The 14,814-nt window shown below is 47.4% G+C and overlaps 1 protein-coding gene across 1 annotated transcript in view; it reads right to left on the bottom strand.

The window, feature by feature from the left end:
- Positions 1-14,814, bottom strand: part of gbe1b (glucan (1,4-alpha-), branching enzyme 1b) — a 401,340-nt gene that overhangs the window by 348,914 nt on the left and 37,612 nt on the right. Inside the window, exon 2 of the mRNA XM_052468704.1 lies at positions 10,960-11,129. Within this exon, the coding sequence (XP_052324664.1) occupies positions 10,960-11,129 (170 nt within the window). The remainder of the gene's footprint in view (positions 1-10,959; positions 11,130-14,814) is intronic.

Consider the following 14,814-nt stretch of genomic DNA (forward strand, 5'->3'; position numbering starts at 1 on the left):
TTGCTGAATAATTAACAGATGGATAGACAGAGGGAAAGACAGAACGGAGTGATGGAGGAAAGAACTGGAAGAAAAATCTACGAAGACAATAAACATTGGATTGGACCTGGGCTCTAGTAAACAGAACGAATACTGTGGGAGACTGGCTGCCTCCCAAATGGAACTCTATCCCCTGCGTCAGGGCTCTCCAACCCTGTTCCTGTAGAGATACCCTCCTGTAGGTTTACACTCTAACCCTGTTCCTGGAGAGATACCCTCCTGTAGGTTTACACTCTAACCCTGTTCCTGGAGAGATACCCTCCTGTAGGTTTACACTCTAACCCTGTTCCTGGAGAGATACCCTCCTGTAGGTTTACACTCTAACCCTGTTCCTGGAGAGATACCCTCCTGTAGGTTTACACTCCAACCCTGTTCCTGGAGAGATACCCTCCTGTAGGTTTACACTCCAACCCTGTTCCTGGAGAGTTACCCTCCTGTAGGTTTACACTCCAACCCTGTTCCTGTAGAGATACCCTCCTGTAGGTTTACTCTCCAACCCTGTTCCTGGAGAGATGCCCTCCTGTAGGTTTACACTCCAACCCTGTTCCTGGAGAGATACCCTCCTGTAGGTTTACACTCCAACCCTGTTCCTGGAGAGTTACCCTCCTGTAGGTTTACACTCCAACCCTGTTCCTGGAGAGTTACCCTCCTGTAGGTTTACACTCCAACCCTGTTCCTGGAGAGTTACCCTCCTGTAGGTTTACACTCCAACCCTGTTCCTGGAGAGTTACCCTCCTGTAGGTTTACACTCCAACCCTGTTCCTGGAGAGTTACCCTCCTGTAGGTTTACACTCCAACCCTGTTCCTGGAGAGATACCCTCCTGTAGGTTTAAACTCCAACCCTGTTCCTGGAGAGAGACCCTCCTGTAGGTTTAAACTCCAACCCTGTTCCTGGAGAGATACCCTCCTGTAGGTTTAAACTCCAACCCTGTTCCTGGAGAGATACCCTCCTGTAGGTTTACACTCCAACCCTGTTCCTGGAGAGATACCCTCCTGTAGGTTTACACTCCAACCCTGTTCCTGGAGAGAGACCCTCCTGTAGGTTTACACTCCAACCCTGTTCCTGGAGAGATACCCTCCTGTAGGTTTACACTCCAACCCTGTTCCTGGAGAGTTACCCTCCTGTAGGTTTACACTCCAACCCTGTTCCTGGAGAGATACCCTCCTGTAGGTTTACACTCCAACCCTGTTCCTGGAGAGATACCCTCCTGTAGGTTTACACTCCAACCCTGTTCCTGGAGAGATACCCTCCTGTAGGTTTACACTCCAACCCTGTTCCTGGAGAGATACCCTCCTGTAGGTTTACACTCCAACCCTGTTCCTGGAGAGATACCCTCCTGTAGGTTTACACTCCAACCCTGTTCCTGGAGAGTTACCCTCCTGTAGGTTTACACTCCAACCCTGTTCCTGGAGAGATACCCTCCTGTAGGTTTACACTCCAACCCTGTTCCTGGAGAGATACCCTCCTGAAGGTTTACACTCCAACCCTGTTCCTGGAGAGTTACCCTCCTGTAGGTTTACACTCCAACCCTGTTCCTGGAGTTACCCTCCTGTAGGTTTACACTCCAACCCTGTTCCTGGAGAGTTACCCTCCTGTAGGTTTACACTCCAACCCTGTTCCTGGAGAGATACCCTCCTGTAGGTTTACACTCTAACCCTGTTCCTGGAGAGTTACCCTCATGTAGGTTTACACTCCAACCCTGTTCCTGGAGAGTTACCCTCCTGTAGGTTTACACTCTAACCCTGTTCCTGGAGAGTTACCCTCCTGTAGGTTTACACTCCAACCCTGTTCCTGGAGAGTTACCCTCCTGTAGGTTTACACTCCAACCCTGTTCCTGGAGAGTTACCCTCCTGTAGGTTTACACTCCAACCCTGTTCCTGGAGAGATACCCTCCTGTAGGTTTACACTACAAACCTGTTCCTGGAGAGTTACCCTCCTGTAGGTTTACACTCCAACCCTGTTCCTGGAGAGATACCCTCCTGTAGGTTTACACTCCAACCCTGTTCCTCTGGAGAGATACCCTCCTGTAGGTTTACACTCCAACCCTGTTCCTTTAGAGATACCCTCCTGTAGGTTTACACTCCAACCCTGTTCCTTTAGAGATACCCTCCTGTAGGTTTACACTCCAACCCTGTTCCTGGAGAGATACCCTCCTGTAGGTTTACACTCCAACCCTGTTCCTGGAGAGATACCCTCCTGTAGGTTTTAACTCAACCCCGTTCCTGGAGAGATGCCCTTCTGTAGGTTTTAACTCAACCCTGTTCCTGGAGAGATACCCTCCTGTAGGTTTACACTCCAACCCTGTTCCTGGAGAGATACCCTCCTGTAGGTTTTAACTCAACCCCGTTCCTGGAGAGATGCCCTTCTGTAGGTTTTAACTCAACCCTGTTCCTGGAGAGATGCTGTAACAGGAGGGTCTCTCTCTTGGAACAGGGTCGGAGAGTCCTGTCCTATATAGTGTCGGAGAGCCCTGTCCTATATAGTGTCGGAGAGCACTGTCCTATATAGTGTCGGAGAGCCCTGTCCTATATAGTGTAGGAGAGCCCTGTCCCATGTAGTGTAGGAGAGCCCTGTCCCATGTAGTGTAGGAGAGCCCTGTCCTATATAGTGTAGGAGAGCCCTGTCCTATATAGTGCAGGAGAGCCCTGTCCTATATAGTGCAGGAGAGCCCTGTCCTATATAGTGTAGGAGAGCCCTGTCCCATGTAGTGTAGGAGAGCCCTATCCTATATAGTGTAGGAGAGCCCTGTCCCATGTAGTGTAGGAGAGCCCTGTCCTATATAGTGTAGGAGAGCCCTGTCCCATGTAGTGTAGGAGAGCCCTGTCCTATGTAGTGTCGGAGAGCCCTGTCCTATATAGTGTAGGAGAGCCCTGTCCTATATAGTGTAGGAGAGCCCTGTCCTATATAGTGTAGGAGAGCCCTGTCCTATGTAGTGTCGGAGAGCCCTGTCCTATGTAGTGTCGGAGAGCCCTGTCCTATGTAGTGTCGGAGAGCCCTGTCCTATGTAGTGTAGGAGAGCCCTGTCCTATGTAGTGTAGGAGAGCCCTGTCCTATGTAGTGTAGGAGAGCCCTGTCCTATATAGTGTCGGAGAGCCCTGTCCTATGTAGTGTAGGAGAGCCCTGTCCTATATAGTGTAGGAGAGCCCTGTCCTATATAGTGTCGGAGAGCCCTGTCCTATATAGTGTCGGAGAGCCCTGTCCTATATAGTGTAGGAGAGCCCTGTCCTATGTAGTGTAGGAGAGCCCTGTCCTATGTAGTGTAGGAGAGCCCTGTCCTATGTAGTGTAGGAGAGCCCTGTCCTATATAGTGTAGGAGAGCCCTGTCCTATGTAGTGTAGGAGAGCCCTGTCCTATATAGTGTAGGAGAGCCCTGTCCTATATAGTGTAGGAGAGCCCTGTCCTATGTAGTGTAGGAGAGCCCTGTCCTATATAGTGTAGGAGAGCCCTGTCCTATATAGTGTAGGAGAGCCCTGTCCTATATAGTGTAGGAGAGCCCTGTCCTATATAGTGTAGGAGAGCCCTGTCCTATGTAGTGTCGGAGAGCCCTGTCCTATGTAGTGTCGGAGAGCCCTGTCCTATATAGTGTCGGAGAGCCCTGTCCTATGTAGTGTAGGAGAGCCCTATCCTATATAGTGTAGGAGAGCCCTGTCCTATGTAGTGTAGGAGAGCCCTGTCCTATGTAGTGTAGGAGAGCCCTGTCCTATGTAGTGTAGGAGAGCCCTGTCCTATGTAGTGTAGGAGAGCCCTGTCCTATATAGTGTAGGAGAGCCCTGTCCTATGTAGTGTAGGAGAGCCCTGTCCTATATAGTGTAGGAGAGCCCTGTCCTATATAGTGTCGGAGAGCCCTGTCCTATATAGTGTCGGAGAGCCCTGTCCTATATAGTGTAGGAGAGCCCTGTCCTATGTAGTGTAGGAGAGCCCTGTCCTATATAGTGTAGGAGAGCCCTGTCCTATATAGTGTAGGAGAGCCCTGTCCTATATAGTGTAGCAGAGCCCTGTCCTATATAGTGTAGCAGAGCCCTGTCCTATATAGTGTAGCAGAGCCCTGTCCTATGGTGGGAGAGCCCTATCCTATATAGTGTAGGAGAGCCCTGTCCTATGTAGTGTAGGAGAGCCCTGTCCTATATAGTGTAGGAGAGCCCTGTCCTATATACAGTAGGAGAGCCCTGTCCTATGTAGTGTAGGAGAGCCACGTCCTATATAGTGTAGGAGAGCCCTGTCCTATATAGTGTCGGAGAGCCCTGTCCTATATAGTGTCGGAGAGCCCTGTCCTATATAGTGTCGGAGAGCCCTGTCCTATATAGTGTAGGAGAGCCCTGTCCTATGTAGTGTAGGAGAGCCCTGTCCTATATAGTGTAGGAGAGCCCTGTCCTATATAGTGTAGGAGAGCCCTGTCCTATATAGTGTAGGAGAGCCCTGTCCTATATAGTGTAGGAGAGCCCTGTCCTATATAGTGTAGGAGAGCCCTGTCCTATGTAGTGTAGGAGAGCCCTGTCCTATATAGTGTCGGAGAGCCCTGTCCTATGTAGTGTAGGAGAGCCCTATCCTATATAGTGTAGGAGAGCCCTGTCCTATGTAGTGTAGGAGAGCCCTGTCCTATATAGTGTAGGAGAGCCCTGTCCTATATAGTGTAGGAGAGCCCTGTCCTATGTAGTGTAGGAGAGCCCTGTCCTATATAGTGTAGGAGAGCCCTGTCCCATATAGTGTCGGAGAGCCCTGTCCCATATAGTGTCGGAGAGCCCTGTCCTATATAGTGTAGGAGAGCCCTGTCCCATATAGTGTCGGAGAGCCCTGTCCCATATAGTGTCGGAGAGCCCTGTCCTATATAGTGTAGGAGAGCCCTGTCCCATATAGTGTCGGAGAGCCCTGTCCCATATAGTGTAGGAGAGCAGCAGGACAGAACAGCAGCAGGACAGAACAGCAGCAGGACAGAACAGCAGCAGGACAGAACAGCAGCAGGGGGACAGAACAGCAGCAGGGGGACAGAACAGCAGCAGGACAGAACAGCAGCAGGAGGACAGAACAGCAGCAGGACAGAACAGCAGCAGGAGGAGAGAACAGCAGCAGGACAGAACAGCAGCAGGACAGAACAGCAGCAGGGGGACAGAACAGCAGGGGACAGAACAGCAGCAGGACAGAACAGCAGCAGGACAGAACAGCAGCAGGGGGACAGAACAGCAGCAGGACAGAACAGCAGCAGGGGACAGAACAGCAGCAGGGGGACAGAACAGCAGCAGCAGGACAGAACAGCAGCAGGGGGACAGAACAGCAGCAGGGGGACAGAACAGCAGCAGGGGACAGAACAGCAGCAGGGGGACAGAACAGCAGCAGGACAGAACAGCAGCAGGGGGACAGAACAGCAGCAGGACAGAACAGCAGCAGGGGACAGAACAGCAGCAGGACAGAACAGCAGCAGGACAGAACAGCAGCAGGGGGACAGAACAGCAGGGGGACAGAACAGCAGCAGGACAGAACAGCAGCAGGACAGAACAGCAGCAGGGGACAGAACAGCAGCAGGACAGAACAGCAGCAGGGGGACAGAACAGCAGCAGGGGGACAGAACAGCAGCAGCAGGACAGAACAGCAGCAGGGGGACAGAACAGCAGCAGGGGGACAGAACAGCAGCAGGGGGACAGAACAGCAGCAGGGGGACAGAACAGCAGCAGGACAGAACAGCAGCAGGACAGAACAGCAGCAGGGGGACAGACAGCAGCAGGGGGACAGAACAGCAGCAGGGGGACAGAACAGCAGCAGGGGACAGAACAGCAGCAGGGGGACAGAACAGCAGCAGGGGGACAGAACAGCAGCAGGGGGACAGAACAGCAACAGGGGGACAGAACAGTAACAGGGGGACAGAACAGCAGCAGGGGGACAGAAGAGCAGCAGGGGGACAGAAGAGCAGCAGGACAGAAGAGCAGCAGGACAGAAGAGCAGCAGGACAGAAGAGCAGCAGGACAGAAGAGCAGCAGGACAGAAGAGCAGCAGTGTGTGTCCCCAGCCTGCCTACTGCACTCTGTTCACATGACGCTTTACTCCTCAACAACTCATTTATGGTCTTCTAATTAAAACGTCTGTTAATTGCCTCGTTAAGTGATTTCATTGGGCCACAAGATTTTTAAAAACATGAATATTAGCTTTCTTGATTATTTTGGATGTGTAATTGTCAATTAACAAAATGAGGAAATCTACAAACTAGTCATTTCTAATGAGATGTAATGTAATCATCTAATGGTCCTTCATTAGTTGGGCAGAAGAAAGAATAAACGAAAACTCCTAATGAAGATATAGAAAGGAAATGGCACCCTATTACCTATATATAGTGCACTACTTTAGACCAGAGCCCTATGGCACCCTATTCCCTATATATAGTGCACTACTTTAGACCAGAGCCCTATGGCACCCTATTCCCTATATATAGTGCACTACTTTAGACCAGAGCCCTATGGCACCCTATTCCCTATATATAGTGCACTACTTTAGACCAGAGCCCTATGGAACCCTATTCCCTATATATAGTGCACTACTTTAGACCAGAGCCCTATGGCACCCTATATAGTGCACTACTTTAGACCAGAGCCCTATGGCACCCTATATAGTGCACTACTTTAGACCAGAGTTCTATGAGCCTGCACTCTCTACTGGTCTTTCTGTGATTCCTTGCATCCTTCTGAACAGTATGAAAAGGTCACTTCCCTCGTAACTTCTTCTCCAATGGGTTTTGAGAAGGAGGTGAGGAGAGAGGATGTGAGGAATCAAGGAAAGATAACTCGAGAAAGAGGACGTGCAGCAGATTCAGCTGAACAGATACTATGTAACCTGTACTTTTCTCCAGGTGTTTTGCAGAACCAAAGGGTCAACCTCTGCTTGAGCTGCTCATCAATTAATCAACTCCTTTTTTTCCCCGTGCCTAAGTATGAAGCATGCCAGTCAGACCATTCTGTATCAGTCTACCTTAAAAGTAGAGGCCAAAGGGAAGAGAGCTCAGAGAGTACTTCTAACAGAACAAAGGCTGAACCAATCATGATTTATTTGTGTGTGTGTGTGTGTGTGTGTGTGTGTGTGTGTGTGTGTGTGTGTGTGTGTGTGTGTGTGTGTGTGTGTGTTTTGAAAACCCCTTCAGGAAAACACTCTGTTGCCTTTGTTTTCAACTATTTACTAAAAACACCAACTTCAAGGGTATCTATCAATAAAGTTAACATTCAAACTACAGTTAGGACAGATCAGGTCAAACCTCCAATTATATAAAAACAGCATCACAAGGGAAACAGGTGGTAATAACAGCATCACAAGGGAAACAGGTGGTAATAACAGCATCACAAGGGAAACAGGTGGTAATAACAGCATCACAAGGGAAACAGATGGTAATAACAGCATCACAAGGGAAACAGGTGGTAATAACAGCATCACAAGGGAAACAGATGGTAATAACAGCATCACAAGGGAAACAGATGGTAATAACAGCATCACAAGGGAAACAGATGGTAATAACAGCATCACAAGGGAAACAGATGGTAATAACAGCATCACAAGGGAAACAGGTGGTAATAACAGCATCACAAGGGAAACAGGTGGTAATAACAGCATCACAAGGGAAACAGATGGTTAATAACAGCATCACAAGGGAAACAGATGGCAATAACAGCATCACAAGGGAAACAGATGGTAATAACAGCATCACAAGGGAAACAGATGGTAATAACAGCATCACAAGGGAAACAGATGGTTAATAACAGCATCACAAGGGAAACAGATGGCAATAACAGCATCACAAGGGAAACAGATGGTAATAACAGCATCACAAGGGAAACAGATGGTAATAACAGCATCACAAGGGAAACAGATGGTAATAACAGCATCACAAGGGAAACAGGTGGTAATAACAGCATCACAAGGGAAACAGATGGTAATAACAGCATCACAAGGGAAACAGATGGTAATAACAGCATCACAAGGGAAACAGATGGTAATAACAGCATCACAAGGGAAACAGATGGTAATAACAGCATCACAAGGGAAACAGATGGTAATAACAGCATCACAAGGGAAACAGATGGTAATAACAGCATCACAAGGGAAACAGATGGTAATAACAGCATCACAAGGGAAACAGATGGTAATAACAGCATCACAAGGGAAACAGATGGTTAATAACAGCATCACAAGGGAAACAGATGGTAATAACAGCATCACAAGGGAAACAGATGGTAATAACAGCATCACAAGGGAAACAGATGGTAATAACAGCATCACAAGGGAAACAGATGGTAATAACAGCATCACAAGGGAAACAGATGGTAATAACAGCATCACAAGGGAAACAGATGGTAATAACAGCATCACAAGGGAAACAGATGGTAATAACAGCATCACAAGGGAAACAGATGGTAATAACAGCATCACAAGGGAAACAGGTGGTAATAACAGCATCACAAGGGAAACATCACAAGGGAAACAGATGGTAATAACAGCATCACAAGGGAAACAGATGGTAATAACAGCATCACAAGGGAAACAGATGGTAATAACAGCATCACAAGGGAAACAGATGGTAATAACAGCATCACAAGGGAAACAGATGGTAATAACAGCATCACAAGGGAAACAGATGGTTAATAACAGCATCACAAGGGAAACAGATGGTAATAACAGCATCACAAGGGAAACAGATGGTAATAACAGCATCACAACAAGGGAAACAGATGGCAATAACAGCATCACAAGGGAAACAGATGGTTAATAACAGCATCACAAGGGAAACAGATGGTAATAACAGCATCACAAGGAAACAGATGGTAATAACAGCATCACAAGGGAAACAGATGGCAATAACAGCATCACAAGGGAAACAGGTGGTAATAACAGCATCACAAGGGAAACAGATGGTTAATAACAGCATCACAAGGGAAACAGATGGCAATAACAGCATCACAAGGGAAACAGATGGTAATAACAGCATCACAAGGGAAACAGATGGTAATAACAGCATCACAAGGGAAACAGATGGTAATAACAGCATCACAAGGGAAACAGATGGTAATAACAGCATCACAAGGGAAACAGGTGGTAATAACAGCATCACAAGGGAAACAGATGGTAATAACAGCATCACAAGGGAAACAGGTGGTAATAACAGCATCACAAGGGAAACAGGTGGTAATAACAGCATCACAAGGGAAACAGGTGGTAATAACAGCATCACAAGGGAAACAAATGGTAATAACAGCATCACAAGGGAAACAGGTGGTAATAACAGCATCACAAGGGAAACAGATGGTAATAACAGCATCACAAGGGAAACAGATGGTAATAACAGCATCACAAGGGAAACAGGTGGTAATAACAGCATCACAAGGGAAACAGGTGGTAATAACAGCATCACAAGGGAAACAGGTGGTAATAACAGCATCACAAGGGAAACAGGTGGTAATAACAGCATCACAAGGGAAACAGATGGTAATAACAGCATCACAAGGGAAACAAATGGTAATAACTGCATCACAAGGGAAACAGATGGTAATAACAGCATCACAAGGGAAACAGGTGGTAATAACAGCATCACAAGGGAAACAGGTGGTAATAACAGCATCACAAGGGAAACAGATGGTAATAACAGCATCACAAGGAAACAGATGGTAATAACAGCATCACAAGGGAAACAGGTGGTAATAACAGCATCACAAGGGAAACAGGTGGTAATAACAGCATCACAAGGAAACAAATGGTAATAACTGCATCACAAGGGATCACAAAACAGATGGTAATAACAGCATCACAAGGGAAACAGGTGGTAATAACAGCATCACAAGGGAAACAGATGGTAATAACAGCATCACAAGGGAAACAGATGGTAATAACAGCATCACAAGGGAAACAGATGGTAATAACAGCATCACAAGGGAAACAGATGGTAATAACAGCATCACAAGGGAAACAGGTGGTAATAACAGCATCACAAGGGAAACAGATGGTAATAACAGCATCACAAGGGAAACAGATGGTAATAACAGCATCACAAGGGAAACAGATGGTAATAACAGCATCACAAGGGAAACAGATGGTAATAACAGCATCACAAGGGAAACAGATGGTAATAACAGCATCACAAGGGAAACAGATGGTAATAACAGCATCACAAGGAAAACAGATGGTAATAACAGCATCACAAGGGAAACAGATGGTAATAACAGCATCACAAGGGAAACAGATGGTAATAACAGCATCACAAGGGAAACAGATGGTAATAACAGCATCACAAGGGAAACAGATGGTAATAACAGCATCACAAGGGAAACAGATGGTAATAACAGCATCACAAGGGAAACAGATGGTAATAACAGCATCACAAGGAAACAGATGGTAATAACAGCATCACAAGGGAAACAGATGGTAATAACAGCATCACAAGGGAAACAGATGGTAATAACAGCATCACAAGGGAAACAGATGGTAATAACAGCATCACAAGGGAAACCGATGGTAATAACAGCATCACAGGGGAAACAGATGGTAATAACAGCATCACAGGGGAAACAGATGGTAATAACAGCATCACAGGGGAAACAGATGGTAATAACAGCATCACAAGGGAAACCGATGGTAATAACAGCATCACAAGGGAAACAGATGGTAATAACAGCATCACAAGGGAAACAGATGGTAATAACATCATCACAAGGGAAACAGATGGTAATAACAGCATCACAAGGGAAACAGATGGTAATAACAGCATCACAAGGGAAACAGATGGTAATAACAGCATTACAACAGCTATTTATTTCCTCAGGAGACCAGTTTGTACTGACTGACCTGATGCAGTTGGAGTGGGTCATTGTCCACCGTTCCTACAGACAGCTACCGATGGAAGCGTGTGTGTGTGTGTGTGTGTGTGTGTGTGTGTGTGTGTCTGCTACAGTACTCACTGAAGTCTCCAGTAAGGAACAGGGCCTCCGCGGCTGGGGCCCACTCCCTCAACACCAGTCTGTTGTCAGCCATGCGGTTCACGCCAAAGGTCCTGTAGCTTCTAGTGAACTGATCAAAGCCCCCTTCTGCCTCCTCCAGGAGGAACAGACGCTTCTCAAACAGCCCATACCTGAGAGACACAGAGAGAGAGAGAGACAGAGAGAGGAGAGAGAGAGAGAGAGAGAGAGAGAGAGAGAGAGGAGAGAGACAGACAGACACAGAGACAGTGTCGTTAATAACAGAGAAGGAACTGGGAAAGATCACAACTCCCCTCAACTAAATCATGGATACAATCAGCATGGTCAATAACAGTAAATAGGAAGCAATATTAATGACTCAGGCCAAGACCTAAAATACTAGAGATGTGTTGATCAGTGTTCACAAGACTATAGGAGATGTGTTGATCAGTGTTCACAAGACTATAGGAGATGTGTTGATCAGTGTTCAGGCGTCACAAGACTATAGGAGATGTGTTGATCAGTGTTCAGGCGTCACAAGACTATAGGAGATGTGTTGATCAGTGTTCACGAGACTATAGGAGATGTGTTGATCAGTCTATAGTTGCATCCCACATCCACCACCCAAAGGACATCCAGCCAACTGGACAACTGTGGGAAGCATTGGAGTCAACATGAGACAGCATTCCGGTGGAATACTAAAATAGTCAAATTCACACACTTATCAAGGGAACATCCCTGGTCATCCCTACTGCCTCTGATCTGACTCACTAAACAGAGAACATCCCTGGTCATCCCTACTGCCTCTGATCTGACTCACTAAACAGAGAACATCCCTGGTCATCTCTACTGCCTCTGATCTGACTCACTAAACAGAGAACATCCCTGGTCATCCCTACTGCCTCTGATCTGACTCACTAAACAGAGAACATCCCTGGTCATCCCTACTGTCTCTGATCTGACTCACTAAACAGAGAACATCCCTGGTCATCCCTACTGCCTCTGATCTGACTCACTAAACAGAGAACATCCCTGGTCATCCCTACTGCCTCTGATCTGACTCACTAAACAGAGAACATCCCTGGTCATCCCTACTGCCTCTGATCTGACTCACTAAACAGAGAACATCCCTGGTCATCCCTACTGCCTCTGATCTGACTCACTAAACAGAGAACATCCCTGGTCATCCCTACTGCCTCTGATCTGGAGGACTCACTAAACAGAGAACATCCCTGGTCATCCCTACTGCCTCTGATCTGGAGGACTCACTAAACAGAGAACATCCCTGGTCATCCCTACTGTCTCTGATCTGACTGACTCACTAAACAGAGAACATCCCTGGTCATCCCTACTGCCTCTGATCTGGAGGACTCACTAAACAGAGAACATCCCTGGTCATCCCTACTGCCTCTGATCTGGAGGACTCACTAAACAGAGAACATCCCTGGTCATCCCTACTGCCTCTGATCTGACTCACTAAACAGAGAACATCCCTGGTCATCCCTACTGCCTCTGATCTGACGGACTCACTAAACAGAAATACTTTGCTTGTAAAGTACCATTTAAAATGGAGGCTAGCTATAGCTGGGTAGACTGCCCTAAATGGAGGCTTGCTATAGCTGGGTAGACTGCCCTAAATGGAGGCTAGCTATAGCTGGGTAGACTGCCCTAAATGGAGGCTAGCTATAGCCGGGTAGACTGCCCTAAATGGAGTCTACCTATAGCCGGGTAGACTGCCCTACATGGAGGCTATAGGTAGGCTTAGAACACAGTCAATGTAACACACACACAATATTAATGCTATAGCCAAGAGGTTGGTGAGCTATATGTGGACGTGGTTGTTGCAATATCAACCCCATATATAGTATTCAGTCTAAAATGTAGGTCTATCTGAGTAGCCTCTTGCTTTACCTTGGACCGCATTCGAGGGCATTCAAAATCAATACATGAACATCATTATACAAGATGGATAGGCTGTCTTGCAAAGAGCATTCCTATTTTAACACCTGCCACACATCAACATACTGCAAGCCATAGACAATGCTCACAAAAATGATCCTAATTTAATCACCGTTACTGTGTAAAGGCAGTTATGCTCTTACATGAATTTGAATTAATATATTATTTCAATCAAACGATATCTACCCGAATATGTCCCTATAACCTCTCCCGTACGGGGTCACCATGTCGCCAGGACGCCATGCCGCCAGGACGCCAGGACACCATGCCGCCAGGACACCATGCCGCCAGGACACCATGTCGCTATCACCGCCTTGTACGGCAACTGCTCCGCCCTCAACCGTAAGGCTCTCCAGAGGGTAGTGAGGTCTGCACAACGCATCACCAGGGGCAAACTGCCCTCCAGGACACCTACACCACCCGATGTTACAGGAAGGCCATAAAGGTCATCAAGGACAACAACCACCCGAGCCACTGCCTGTTCACCCCGCTATCATCCAGAAGGCGAGGTCAGTACAGGTGCATCAAAGCTGGGACCGAGAGACTGAAAAACAGCTTCTATCTCAAGGCCATCAGACTGTTAAACAGCCACCACTAACATTGAGTGGCTGCTGCCAACACACTGTCATTGACACTGACCCAACTCCAGCCATTTTAATAATGAAATGATGTAAATATATCACTAGCCACTTTAAACAATGCTACCCTATATAATGTTACTTATCCTACATTATTCATCTCATATGCATATGTATATACTGTACTCTACATCATCGACTGCATCCTTATGTAATACATGTATCACTAGCCACTTTAACTATGCCACTTTGTTTACTTTGTCTACACACTCATCTCATATGTATATACTGTAGGATACCATCTACTGTATGCTGCTCTGTACCATCACTCATTCATATATCCTTATGTACATATTCCTTATCCCCTTACACTGTGTATAAGACAGTAGTTTTGGAATTGTTAGTTAGATTACTTGTTGGTTATCACTGCATTGTCGGAACTAGAAGCACAAGCATTTCGCTACACTCGCATTAACATCTGCTAACCATGTGTATGTGACAAATAACATTTGATTTGATTTGATTTGATTTATGTCACCATGTTACCAGGACACCATGTCACTACATTACCAGGACACCATGCCGCCAGGACGCCATGTCACCAGGACACCATGTCACTACATTACCAGGACACCATGTCACCACCATGTCACCAGGACACCATGTCACTACATTACCAGGACACCATGTCACCAGGACACCATGTCACCAGGACACCATGTCACTACATTACCAGGACACCATGTCACCAGGACGCCAGGACACCATGTCACCAGGACACCATGTCACCAGGACACCATGTCACCAGGACACCATGCCGCCAGGACACCATGTCACCAGGACACCATGTCACTACATTACCAGGACACCATGCCGCCAGGACGCCATGTCACCAGGACACCATGTCACTACATTACCAGGACACCATGCCGCCAGGACGCCAGGACACCATGCCGCCAGGACACCATGTCACTACATTACCAGGACACCATGTCACCAGGACACCATGTCACCAGGACACCATGTCACCAGGACACCATGCCGCCAGGACACCATGTCACCAGGACACCATGTCACTACATTACCAGGACACCATGCCGCCAGGACGCCAGGACACCATGTCACCAGGACACCATGTCACCAGGACACCATGTCACCAGGACACCATGTCACCAGGACACCATGCCGCCAGGACGCCATGCCGCCAGGACACCATGTCGCCAGGACGCCATGTCACCAGGACACCATGTCACCAGGACACCATGCCGCCAGGACACCATGTCACCAGGACACCATGCCGCCAGGACGCCATGTCACCAGG

This window comes from Oncorhynchus keta, chromosome 18 (genome assembly GCF_023373465.1).
Source record: "Oncorhynchus keta strain PuntledgeMale-10-30-2019 chromosome 18, Oket_V2, whole genome shotgun sequence".
In the NCBI taxonomy this organism is placed as follows: Eukaryota; Metazoa; Chordata; class Actinopteri; order Salmoniformes; family Salmonidae; genus Oncorhynchus; species Oncorhynchus keta.